This window comes from Haliotis rubra, unplaced genomic scaffold (genome assembly GCF_003918875.1).
Source record: "Haliotis rubra isolate DU_JTF1 unplaced genomic scaffold, ASM391887v1 Scf194, whole genome shotgun sequence".
Classification (NCBI taxonomy): Eukaryota; Metazoa; Mollusca; class Gastropoda; order Lepetellida; family Haliotidae; genus Haliotis; species Haliotis rubra.
Window position 1 is genome coordinate 728,499 of NW_025765936.1, and position 13,932 is coordinate 742,430.

General features: G+C 38.3%; 1 protein-coding gene across 1 annotated transcript in view; it reads left to right on the forward strand.

Moving 5' to 3' along the window:
* Positions 1 to 430: 430 nt before the first annotated feature.
* LOC124274766 (mothers against decapentaplegic homolog 3-like) overlaps positions 431 to 13,932 on the forward strand; it is a 94,234-nt gene continuing 80,732 nt past the window's right edge. Inside the window, exon 1 of the mRNA XM_046710136.1 lies at positions 431 to 798. Coding sequence (XP_046566092.1) covers positions 596 to 798 — 203 coding nt within the window. The 5' untranslated portion in view covers positions 431 to 595. The remainder of the gene's footprint in view (positions 799 to 13,932) is intronic.

Genomic DNA, 13,932 nt, shown 5'->3' on the forward strand with positions numbered 1-13,932 from the left:
GCACGGGGGGAAAGGTCGCGTTCATCAACGGACGGTCAATGAACTTACTACACCTAGCCTTCGTTAATGTTGATTCCTATTAACTGTCCTTCACATCGAAAGGGTTTGAGATTTGCTTGGATCGAGTTAAACCATTGTCATAAAAGTACACACCATTTAATTCTTTGTTTAGAACGTTCCTTTCAGCGTTGCACTGCAATGCACAATACGGACTGGTCCCTATATTTTGATGCTTCTCGCAAGGCCGAATTACATAACCACCGCGTATTAATATATTCAATGTAAACATTGCAAATAGTCCTGTCACAAACGCATACTGCATTGCCTAGGTATTCGATCTTTTTAAGATATATATGTATACTGTGAAAAGCTGAAGTGTTAAAAAACAACGAATGAAACTTGGATCTATATTTGTGCGCGGAGGAGTAGCTTCGGGGTAAATCGGTCTTCAGATCACAATATGGCCTCTCCGAAGGCAAACTTTTGTTATTCGCCTGATAACGTTTAGTAACCGTTATCATCCGATTTCTTACAATCTACGTGTACGATACATAAGACAAGTTAGAAGCCGTGTTGAGTGAGTCGTGTAGAAACAATGACGACCCTGTCGCCGTTCACGCCGCCGATTGTGAAGAGTCTATTGGCGTGGAAGAAGGGTGAGCATGATCGTGATGACAAATGGTCCGAAAAGGCTGTGAAAAGTTTAGTTAAAAAGTTGAAAAAGACAGGCGGAATAGACGAGCTGAAGAAGGCATTGTCGACACAAGATCCCAACACGAAGTGCATCACGATCCCCAGGTAAGACTTGAGCATGACGATGACGAGATGAAGATGCTTAGAATTGATGCTGGGGTGTTATCTCGCACTCCTCCCAGGGAGATCGATGGTGCTTGGCACCTTTTGTGACCACCCCGCCCCTTTTTTGACAACACCCTTCTGAGAGTATACCACACGTTAATGATTCTTGTAGAAACTGAAGAATAATATTGTAAAATGTGTTAAGTTCAACCTCCAGGAGGTTTGAATCCCTGACATTGGAACAGGGTTTGGAATATCTGTTGTTCATGACAGTCATGCATTTAGAAGATGACTGGTTATGGAATTCATGATATGATATAGTCTAGTCTGATATTCCATCCATGGCACTGTCATGTCTAGTTCTAAAGAGTTATTGCGTACATTCTCTATTGTGTGGAATTGGAATCAGAAATTAGTTGTCACTTATATGGGAATATAGCATCGATGACAGTTTGATGCTTCAATTTTACATGGCGATGATAATGATGATGATTATGATTTACACTCGAATGTTGTGCTGATGACAGTTTGAGGCTCTGTTTATTCATGGTGATGATGATGATTAACAGAGGAATATAGCGCCGATGACAGTTTGATGTTCAGTTTTACATGGCGATGATAATGATGATGATTATGATTTACATAGGATTGTAGCGCTGTTGACAGTTTGAGGCTTTGCTTATTCATCATGATGATAATGATGATGATTTGCAGAGGAATATAGCGCCGATGACAGTTTGATGTTCAGTTTTACATGGCGATGATAATGATGATGATTATGATTTACACACGAATGTAGCGCTGATGACAGTTTGAGGCTCTGTTTATTCATGGTGATGATGATGATGATTAACAGAGGATAATAGCGCCGATGACAGTTTGATGTTCAGTTTTACATGGCGATGATAATGATGATGATGATTATAATTTAATATAGAAAAATGTAGCGCTGATGACAGTTTGAGGCCTTATTTATTCATCATGATGATAATGAGGATTTATAGGGGAATATAGCGCCAATCACAGTTTGATGCTTCAGTTCAGTTACATCATCGTGATTATGGTGATGATGATGATGATGATAATAATTTCACCGGGGACATATAGCGGATCACAGTATGATGATGATGGTGGTCATAGCACCAATGACAATTTAATGCATCTGTTGTACATGATGATGATAATTTCAATGGGAATATAGTGCCGATCACAGTATGATGATGGTGATTATGATGATAATTTCAATGGGAATATAGTGCCGATCACAGTATGATGATGGTGATTATGATGATAATTTCACTGGGAATATAGTGCCGATTACAGTATGATGATGGTGATTATGGTGATAATTTCAATGGGAATATAGTGCCGATTGCAGTATGATGATGGTGATTATGGTGATAATTTCAATGGGAATATAGTGCCGATTGCAGTATGATGATGGTGATTATGGTGATAATTTCAATGGGAATATAGTGCCGATTGCAGTATGATGATGGTGATTATGATGATAATTTCAATGGGAATATAGTGCCGATTGCAGTATGATGATGGTGATTATGATGATAATTTCAATGGGAATATGGTGCCGATTGCAGTATGATGATGGTGATTATGGTGATAATTTCAATGGGAATATGGTGCCGATTGCAGTATGATGATGGTGATTATGGTGATAATTTCAATGGGAATATGGTGCCGATTGCAGTATGATGATGGTGATTATGGTGATAATTTCAATGGGAATATAGTGCCGATTGCAGTATGATGATGATGGTGGTAATGATGATGATTATGATGATTGTGGGAATGTAAACATTGCGAACGTTGCCGTATTGCTGAAAACTTGTGAGTCTAATTGAGACATTTTAACCGTCGGAAAACATAAACGTAATAAATCCACCAGTGATGTTAGCTGCGTGAAGCAACTGCAAACCAAGAAACGAGAAGCAACGGAGTAGTTTACTGTAGGAGGCTGTACGAGGCGATGACAACTGACATGCATCGTGGACGTCACTTACATTGTGACGTAATGCAAAATTGTTCAATTACGAGGGGGCAGACTGGAATGGCGAGGTGATGCCAATGCATTGTGACGTAATGCAAAAAGTGCACATTATCGTCTGATAAAGTACTGTCGGTGCCTTTGATCTTTCATCGAAGCATCTTAGAATACTTAATCTCTCAATATATATAAGTTTGATAGGAACAAATCATCCCTTTTAAATTGAAAGTGGGTCCTAACCCTAAATAAATCTAGACTTGCTTCATTTAGGGCTTTAAGCATTGCAGAATGGGCTGGTCGGAAGGGGAGATAATGCGGTTCAGGGACTGCAAGACCGTCTGAATGTTCTGTATTTCTCGAATCGAGAAAGTAGAAGCCTGAAATTTTACTTTATTTCATACTGTTGTTGTGTTGAACATCAGAATTCATTTCATAATATAATATGGCCTTAATGGCATTGTACAAAGCAATCTTAACACTAAAGTGATTGTAACTCACATACCTTAATGGCACCAGGGGCGGTGGGGTAGCTTACTGGTTAAAGCGTTCGCTCATCACCGACCGGGTTCGATTCCCCACATGGGTACAATGTGTGAAGCCCATTTCTGGTGTCCCCGCCGTGATATTGCTGGAATATTGCTAAAAGCGGCATAAAATTAAACTCACTCACTCATTAATGGCACCAAGATGGACTCTTTAGCATGTTAAGAAAGGTGCTGCCTCAGGGACAAGAGTAGCTTCCCTTTGATAAAGTCAAATCACTGATCTTGTTATTTGTGATAATTTTTGTCACTTGTCACTTGTCACTTGTCACTTGAATTATTCTATGACGGGTACTGACTTAGTGTCTGAAAAATGTGCTTTAGTTGGAACTATTTTTTTGTCATTGTCTGACTGACTAGTCACTGACTGGCTGAAGTATGTATTAATGCGCCTATTCCAAGAATACTTGCAAGGCTTTGGTACAGTTTGGGAGAGATTAGGGGCATTATATGATAACTGGTTATCACCCTTTCTGTGTAGGATAAAGCACGACTCCGAGGTTATGGTTGCGAAAGTAAGACCCAAACCGGAGGGTGGGGAGAAGTAAGACCGAGAGCGCATTGCACTCGAGGTCTTACTTCTCTCCACCCGATGGTCGAGGGCTTACTTTCCCAACCATAACCGAGGAGGAGTGTTTATTATACATATAAACCGTCAATGATGGATAATTAGATGATCATGTAATGAAGCTACATAACAGTAACTGAAGCGCTAGTAAAATCAATTGAATGACAGTAGGCCTAACTATAAATAGATAATTCAACCCTCGTTCTTTGTTGGCCCGGTGGCTGTGAGGTAGAGCATCCACTTATGAATCTGAAATACGGCACCAATCCTGCTAGGGAAAACATTTGCACATTTAAGTTGATCTTTGACGATATTTTTCAATTGATTTCAAACACTAACATATCATCTGAATTTGAATGTTGATGTTAATATAGAGTTAGGAAAATGTAAAACCTGGGAAGAGGTCTTACTTACAAAAAGTAAAACTGGGAAATAGGTCTTAATTACGAAAAGTAAAACCTGGAGCAAACAAAAACCTCAAATGCGGTAATTCCGGGAAAAGAAGCCATGTCTAATATATAGTGAGAAGCAGCCTTCAGGTTTATATTTAGGTGGTACATATGAGGAATAACCACTTTAGTTATGGTTAATAGGTAATTCCTGTTGTATCATGTTTACCATCCAAAAACACAAGGGCCATCACCTCTCTCTCATATGTTATTCATAATAGCCCCTATTAAAATATTTTAACATGCATATTTACCATGAAACATTGATGTTAACAAGATGTATCACATTTTATTAAGACATGGAGGGAGGTGGGGTAGCCTAATGGTTAAAGCGTTGGCTCATCACTCCGAAGACCCGGGTTCAAATCCCCACATGGGTACAATGTGTGAAGCCCATTTCTGGTGTCCCCCGAGGTGATGTTGCTGGAATATTGCTAAAAGTGGCGTAAAACCAAACTCAGTCAGTATTAAGACATGGATTTTTCTTGGATTGCTTCAGATGATTGTTGGAGTCAAGTTGCAGAAAATATCTTTATAAGTTTCTAAAGGTGGAGTTCTTTGTTGTTTGTCATTGTTGAAACTAGTGGTCGTCCGATTAATCGAAGATTGGTCACAATGACGAAACGACCAAGCAATCGATCATGTTTCCTCATAAATGAACACAAACAATCTTGGAACACTTTTTTGTATTAACAACATTTTTCACAAGGTTTGTTTTGTACGTTACATTTCATAAGCACTAAATGCTCGTTCCAAGAAATGATTGAATTTACTATTATCTACAGGAAATTTATGTTCCTAACATACTAGTCATTCTTTAAAGGTCTGAAATTTGTAAATGCATATTGTGCAATTTGCAAAATAAACGAAACATGTTTTTTCTATATTTTTTGTGCATTTACAAACATAACCAGGAGAATTTTATAAATGACGCTAATCAATTATTTTCGATGATGAGTTGTAATGAACCAATCATCAATTGTGAGATTTTAACCAATACCCAACAATAGTTTAAACTAATGTTATGGTTTTGATCTTGTTAAATCTCTCACCTCACCTCACCTCACACCTCACCTCACCTCACCTCATCTCATCTCATCTCATCTCATCTTATCTCATCTCACCTCACCTCACCTCACTGGTCACTTCACCTTCACTCACTCACCCATCATTAGAACTCAGGGACACCTTTCCAAGCATTATTCTCCATGGCAAAGAACCTGCAAATAAATCACAAAGCTTAGTGTATGTAAATCTAGGGGTGGGTATTGCAGAGAATATTCATATTGCGATATATTGCGATGCGAAACCATGTATTGCGATATGCATTGCAATATATTGCATGAAGTATTTTAAACAAAAACTACTTATAATCGAGTTACTGCTTGATTTATAAAGCAAAACACAACAAAATCACTATGCTTGATTAAGCTTTAATAACAAATTTTAATCATGATAAAATAAAAATGTGAATAATATTTGGCACAAATGAAACAAGGGAATATCCGAAGATTTCCGAGTGTTACGACGTTTTCGAATGCATGTCAAAATACCGGTTTTCGATCAGCGTATCGCAATACGTATCGTTTTCATGTCTGAACCGGTACATACCGGTAAACCAGTTATATTGCGCAGCCCTTTTAAATCTCTGAAGGTCATTTAGAAGTGGAATGCTCGAGAAAAGCAAGATTTATAGATGTCAACTTCTGTATTGTGGATAACACGGCATTTCGGAGTGTGTGCTTGCTCCTTCATCAGGTGAATAGTGTTTGTGTAGCAGAATGACATAACGCAGCCTTAATTAACCAGAATGAAGCAACACATAAAACTCTCTTGTAATGGTAACCATGGTAACGTGGCATAGCTTGAGTGTAATGACCTAAGTTTTTAGCACCATAACAATAGGTAATGAAAGAGTGGCATGGGATCTTTATGTCCATTTTGTTTATAAATATACACAAAACTGACCTGAATCTAGAAGACTTGCAAAAAAACTGTACACAGAGGTGCAAGGATAAACACAAAATATTTTTCACACATAGCTTTAAAATTTTAGCAATACGGGAAAGTATTTGATGGACTGAAAGCAAGAGAAACAAATGTTTTAATAGAATCCAAAGTGCTTGTATTTTTTAGTATAAATTTTTGTTGCTTCCCCTTATGTAAGTGTAAGAAAAAGCCCTGAAATAACATGTAGATAAAGAAAAAGAAAATGTTCCTCGTCTAATATTTTGATACATTGGTGTATGGACTTTTGTTTGAAATCTTGGTAATTTTTACACTCAAGTTACTAATATTTCCAAGAATTATCTCCCTTAGACCACAACCTGTTTCTCTCTCTTGTGCAAAGAATATCTAATTTTGTGGTTGATGAAATCTGGGATGGAGAGTTATCTCCCTTGCACCATCCCTCACAGCTCACAGCCTGAAATATGAGCAACATTCACAGATTTCATCTCTCTTAGTTCTTATCTTGTTTCTTCATTTTTTAAAAACTGTTTAACAACTTCTTTTTGTTTTACTCTTTTTTGTTGTTTTGAATACAATTTGTATTTGTTATTACTAAAGAAATGTTAATTTTAGTGTTAGAATTAGATGATACTTTAGTATAGACCTTAGAAATCATAAATGTATCTTAGAAATTGACAATTTAAATTAATATGGTCATGTGGAAATAAAATTTGGCTGACAATTTTAATAATTAAGAAAGAATCAAACCTGATTGTCTTCTAATATCAAATATATCACCACGACTCAAGTGTATTAGTGTAAACATCAAGAGGTTTGAAACTTTTATCAACAATTGTTGATTTATTTCAAGTACTTTACATGAAAGACATTCTGTTTAATCATTCCTTCATCTGTAAATCAAGTGTCTTGTGTGACAAACCTACAGCTAACCAGCTTCAGTATCAGAAAGATTAGTGATGTCATGTGATTGTGATGACATGGTAACCAATGATGTCATAATGGCCTGCAATGCGTTGTGATGTAATTTTACTGTAGTGATATCACCTGGGAGTTATCTCTTGACCTCACCTTAGTCATGGTCAATGGAAGGGTTGTCTCCGAAAACCACTACAGCCCATTACCACTACAGCCCAGTACCCCTACAATTAGTTAAAACAACACGAGGCATTTACCTGTCGGGCATAATGAACTGACCCAAAGGGTGTGAGAATAAGCTGCACAGAGTATACAGATGAGTGGGGACTTGAGAAAACTTATAAAACTTTGTGAAGATTTAAATTTTGTTTTTTGTTTAAGTTCACACAGCCTATGAAAAATTCGATCACAATTGGGTTATGGGTGAGTGAGTGAGTTTAGTTTAACGCTGCACTCAGCAATATTCCAGCTATATGGTGGTGGTCTGTAAATAATCAAGTCTGGACCAGACAATCCAGTGATCAAGAGCAATCATCGATCTACGCAATTGGGAACCGATGGCATGTCAACCAAGTCAGCGAGTATGACCACCGGATCCTGCTACTCTCCTCCTATGACTAGCATGGGTTACTGAAGATCAATCTAACAATTGGGTTATGATAACTTGCCCTCAACCACGTGCATGGACCTGGCCACTGATCCATTCATTAGTCTTAGTTGAGAGTCCAGACTCAACAATCCAGCCAATAATATCATGAGCAATTCCCAGTGTTGTCATGCTATGATAGCGGTCTTTGTGCAGAGTTGCTTCCCTTTGATATGGTGGATCCTTATGGTTCGAATTCCACTTAGCCTCTATAGTTTGTGGGCACCATACTCATGGCAGGAGGATTTCTCTGAAGTCTGAAGACTCCCAACATTCAGCTGACATGCAGTGAGAGAACTATTTGAAGAAGCTTTAAACCTGAGTAACTTACTCACTAAGGGTACAATGATACAAGTCAACTAACGCAATTTTCCAGTAATATCATGGCGGGGACACCAGAAATGGGCTTCACACATTGTCAGTGTGCAGAAATAGCCACTGGACTGCTAGCCTGTGGCTAGTAAAAATCCAGTTGAATCAGTAAATCTCCACAATCACTGGCCGGACTGACTATTGAATTTTCATGGGGTCATTTTATAAATTTATTACTCTCTCCAACTTACTAAGTTATCATACACTTTTAAATCAAGATTATGGCCTGATGTAAATGTTCATCATATTAGCAGCTTGTTTTCGGGCTTGTGAATTATTTTGTGGGCTTGTAACGTTCATGCATAGCTAGCCCAACTGTATAGCAAACTGCCTTCCACATGCCTTCGGGCTGTGGGTAGCCTAATGGTTAAAGCGTCGGCTCGTCACGCTGACGACCCGAGTTCGAATCCCCACATGGGCATAATGTGTGAAGCCCATTTCTGGTGTCCCCTGTCGTGATATTGCTGGAATATTGCTAAAAGCGGCATAAAACTAAACTCACTCACTCACTCCATGTGTCTTCCACATGATCCACTTTGAAATTCGATCTACATAATTGGGTTATGACATTGACAACTTCCCCGCAACCAAGTGGACGAGGACGACCATTAACCCATTTATCAGCCACAGTTGACAGCAGTAACTAAGAGAAAATGGCTGTACTATTTTTGAAATTCTCTGTTAAAAACTGGTCTCAAACTTCCAACTGCTAAACTGGAAATAGCTGGGCTGAATTTGGAAAAGGGAGATAATTCTTGGTGCCTTGCATTGTTGCAGGTGCTAGAATCTTATAATGTGAAACTTAGCCCGGTACAATCTTTCATGAAAACATTTCTGGATTCAAATCCCTGTCAACATTTTAGTTGGATTTAGATGTTCCTGAAGTTGAAATTAAAAGTTGGAAGACTCAAGAGAGAATGTTGGCGCGAAAGTATATCAGTGTATAGTGATTACAAAAGATTCTTTATATTTTGACTTTGAAATGCTTTGATTGATATGTCTACCTTATATGTCAGGGGCGGTGGGGTAGCCTAGTGGTTAACACGTTGGCTCGTCACGGCGAAGACCGGGTTCGATTCCCCAATGGGCACAATGTGGAAGCCCATTTCTGGTCACCCCAAGTATATCAGTGATATTGCTGGAATATTGCTTATGAAAACTAAACTCAGTCAGTCAGTTATATGTCAAATAATAGAATTTGTTCCAAAGTTTTGAGTTTTTGAGTGAGTTCAAATAAGTGAAAACAATTTCATGTGATAAAATTAAGATTATACCAATAAATGGTTACGGCGTTCGCTCAGCACCCCAATGACCCAGGTTTGATTTTCCACATGGGTACAATGTATGAAGCTGATTTCTGGTGTCCCCTGCTGTGATACTTATAGTTAGTTTACAGAAATTCTTTCATTGATGAAGGAGTAGCCTTGGATTTAAAGGGGCGGTGTGGTAGCCTACTGGTTAAAGTGTTGGCTTGTCACACCGAAGACCCAGGTTCGAATCCCCACATGGATATAATGTGTGCGGCCAATTTCTGGTGTCCCCAACCATGATATTGCTAGAATATTGCTAAAAGTGGCGCGTAAAGCCATACTCACTCACACACATTTGCTTCAAATGCCGCTGCATGTTTTCAGAAAGAGTGAGTGAGTGAGTATGGTTGTACGCAGCAATGTTCAAGCAATATCATGGCACAGGACATCAGAAATGGGCTTCACGCATTGTACCCATATGGGGAATCAAACCGGGGACTTCGGCATTTCAAGCAAATGCTTTAATCACTAGGCTACCCAGCGTTCGAAATACCTGCCTGCCCGGCCGCCCGGGACGGGTTATTTTCAACACGGACTGCCAGATTCTCAAATTCACCTGCCCGATGGTCGGGTTAAAATTTAGACATGTATATAAAGATATTTTGTGGGCAGGTAAGTTTTGGCCAGGGCTGGCAAATTTTACATCTAACCAGCCCTGTGGTCTGGGTGGAATGTTTGTGAGTTTCTAACCCCGGGCTACCCAGCGCTCGATTTAAGAGATGTTAACCTACTTGCACCAGGTGCAACCTAAGATAAAATCCTAGTTGCACCAGTCAAATTCCAGTCGCACTGTTTTTATTGCAATATGTAATATCAGAAATATGCTGTTGAATTATTAGATGTTTTATTCAGAAATTTACCCACTCAAAAATTGACTTGCACCTGGTGCAAGTTAGACTAATATCTAGGTTGCACTTTGTAATATTGGGTTGCACCAGTGCAAGTAACAAAGCACTAAATTGAGCCCTGCTACCCCACCACCCCTAGAAAAAATCTTGAGTACACAAAGGGAAACTGACAATCAGCCTGATGGCCATCCCTTATGATTTACCAGGACCCAGTGTCTTTATAAAAACACTCGTGTATAATTTATTTAGCAAATGAGACCATAGTCATCAGAAAAACAACATGTTACCATGGTTACCAGACTTGCATTCACACAGCGTGTAATGGGATATGATATTTAATCCTTTCTAGGTAATGAAAATATAGACAATGTTCTATTGTGTCAGGTAATTGCCTCTTTAAGAAGAAAATACAGAAGTTTGGTTTCCTGAAAAGGTGATAGTTAAATTTTTTACATGTTACAAGTAGCCCATTTTCATGAAAATATCTTATATATATATATTTATACTGAGTGAACGTCTAGATGTCTGTGCGAAAGGAAATGATGTTAAATTTACAATATTTCCTTTTTATCAAGTTCAAAATCTGGACAAAGTAAAACGAATTTTAAAAGAACACTACCGTATATGACCGTGTATAAGACGACCCCATGGATAAGACGACCCCCCAACTTGACCCTTAAAATCAGTGTCAAAATGGTATGTTTCGTGCATAAGACGACCCCACGCGATGGGGTCCTAATCGCGGCAAACACAGACCACAGACAACTGGCAGTTACCAATAATTATAACTTTGGTCCACATTATTCAAAGAATTCTCTGTCATATATATTGTGTCTACTCACGGATCGAAACGAAGTGTAGTTGACATAAAATGCATAATATAGATTCTCTAAATATCATATTTATTGTAGCAACAAACTGGCTTGCTTATTTTACCCCTTTCAACAATCACCAACTGATTACCGCCTCGTTTTCCATTGACTGCTAGTTTACAATAACATCGGTAAAAATGTGTGAATTTAAATTGCTTCCGTATTTTACCCCATTCCATGTCACGTGCTTACCACGTTCATGAGGGTCCGTATAACCTTAGTGTTGATTATATATTTTTTACATAAAAACTATTACACAATGCTAGGATATATTTCTTTGGGTTAAATAATAGTATTCAATCAATAGAATTCATCCCGTTATATTATTGTGCATGTTTGAACTTGTTCGCGGGGAAACGTGTGCACAGCTGATTGCTATTTCGGCTTTGTGTAATGCGAGACAAATACGCATACGGTAATCTTAATTAATTTATAGAGCAAAACTGTAACTAAAATTACACAATGCTAGGATATATTTCTTTGGGTTAAATAACGGTATTCTGTATTATATTTTACTGATGACTGCATCAGAATTCGTCCCGTTATATTATTGTGCATGTTTGAACTTGTTAGCGGAAACGCGATGTGCACAGCTGATTGCTATTTCTGGCTTTGTGTAATGCGAGACAAATCGCGCGGTAATCTTAATCCCTGCAAATAAAACAATGCCCAGCAAACACAACTTATAACTTAAAAGGTAATTAATCTTGTCTAGTGATGTTTAATTGCAAATTTGGCGTCTCTACTGACAAAGTCGTCTTCTGTTGTTTGTTCACGCAGCGAAGTGATACGATGTTGTTTTCTTACCCCTGGAAAAAGTTTGTCGAAAGCGTAACCCATGGATAAGACGACCCCCTTCTACAGACTGCTTTTTTTGGTCCTCAAAATTCGGCTTATAGACGGTCATATACGGTACTTCATAGACAAGTTCAAACCAATGTTAAACCATTGCAAGCTGTGACCTTGTCGCTCTAGAATGTTGTCAATATATTGTAATGACGTCATAATATAAATAATCTCCCTGAAGAGTAAAGAGCGAGACATGTTGGAGAAAAAGGCATTCTAGTTTTATTTATCTATGTAATATAATATATATACATAGTAAAGAAATCTCCCTGAAGAGTAAAGAACATGTTGGAGAAAAAGGCATTCTGTTTTTATTTATCTATGCAATATTTATGACTGAACACCTGTACTACTTTGGACATTTTGTCGTATATATATATATATATATATATATATATATATATAATATGAGTCCAGATATTTCTTCTTGTCAAATCTCCTTTATATCTGCACAAGATCTTTAGCCGTTCAACGGCTCTTCAGGTGTACAATGAAAGCTGAGTGTCGCCATAGGCTTACAATTGTCCCTAACTGCTTAACGTCATACGCGCATGATGACGACATAACTATTACCGTTATGTGTCGCCTATGACGACACTCAGCTTTCATTGTACACCTGAAGAGCCGTTGAACGGCGAAATATCTTGTGCAGATATAAAGGATACATACATATATATCAACACATACATGTTGCAAATATAGGATTTGATTGTTCGTTCTGTAACACTACAATCAGCAATATACAAACCGTTTAAATAATTGACACATTGGGATCACCCAAGGGTTACAGCATTGGCTTGTCTCGCCGAAGACCCGGGTTCGATTCCCCACATGGGTACAATGTGCAGAGTGCGAAATAGTTTCCAAATTTTGCTAGCCAGTCGGACTGGCTGTGCCTGAAGGTTACTAGCCCGAAATCAGAATGTAGATACAGAATTCATCATGAAGCTGCCAATGTGATGAACATTTTTATCAGGCCATAATCTTGCATGCTTTAAAAGTGTATTATAACTTAACAAGTCGAAGAGAGTGATATATTTACAAAATGACCCCATGACAATTCACTATCCTTGCAGTCAAGCCAGTGACTGTGGAAATTTACTGACCCGACTGGATTTTTACTAGCCATGGGCTAGTGGGCCAGTGGCTATTTTGCACACTGACAATGTGTGAAGCCCATTTCTGGTGTCCCACCGTGATATTGCTGGAACGTTGCTAAAAGCGGCGTAAAACTAAACTCACTCACTCACTCGTTGTAAATAATCCAGTCCAGACTCCACAATCTAGTGATTAATATCATGAGCCGCTCACAATACTGTAGAGCTGTGTATCGTGGCCTAAGTGGCGACGATATATCCCGATACTAGTTTAATGAGGCGAGACGATATATCATGAAAGTATTGGCAAGGAACCTGCGAGACGATTATCATCACGATACAGTGATGGCAATACAATACTTATCCCGATACTTTACAGTCCTTAAAACAGGACGTATATGATAGATAAAATGACTGAATCTTTATTTGTTATACAGCAGAACAGGTGTTACATTCACACACACTTAAAAGGCTGTTCATGTAATAAAGTTTCAGCATTTAATGCTTAAGAAAGTACAATCAAACATATTCAGTATACCTTGATCTAGGTTTCCCTTGGAAAGTTGTGTTTCTGCACCAATGCTTTCAATGACAATTTATACAGTAATTTATACCAGAATCACTGCAAAAAACTCATAAGTATGCTTTCTAAATTTTAGCTTCTCTTTCTTAACAAAGCTAAGACATCGTTCA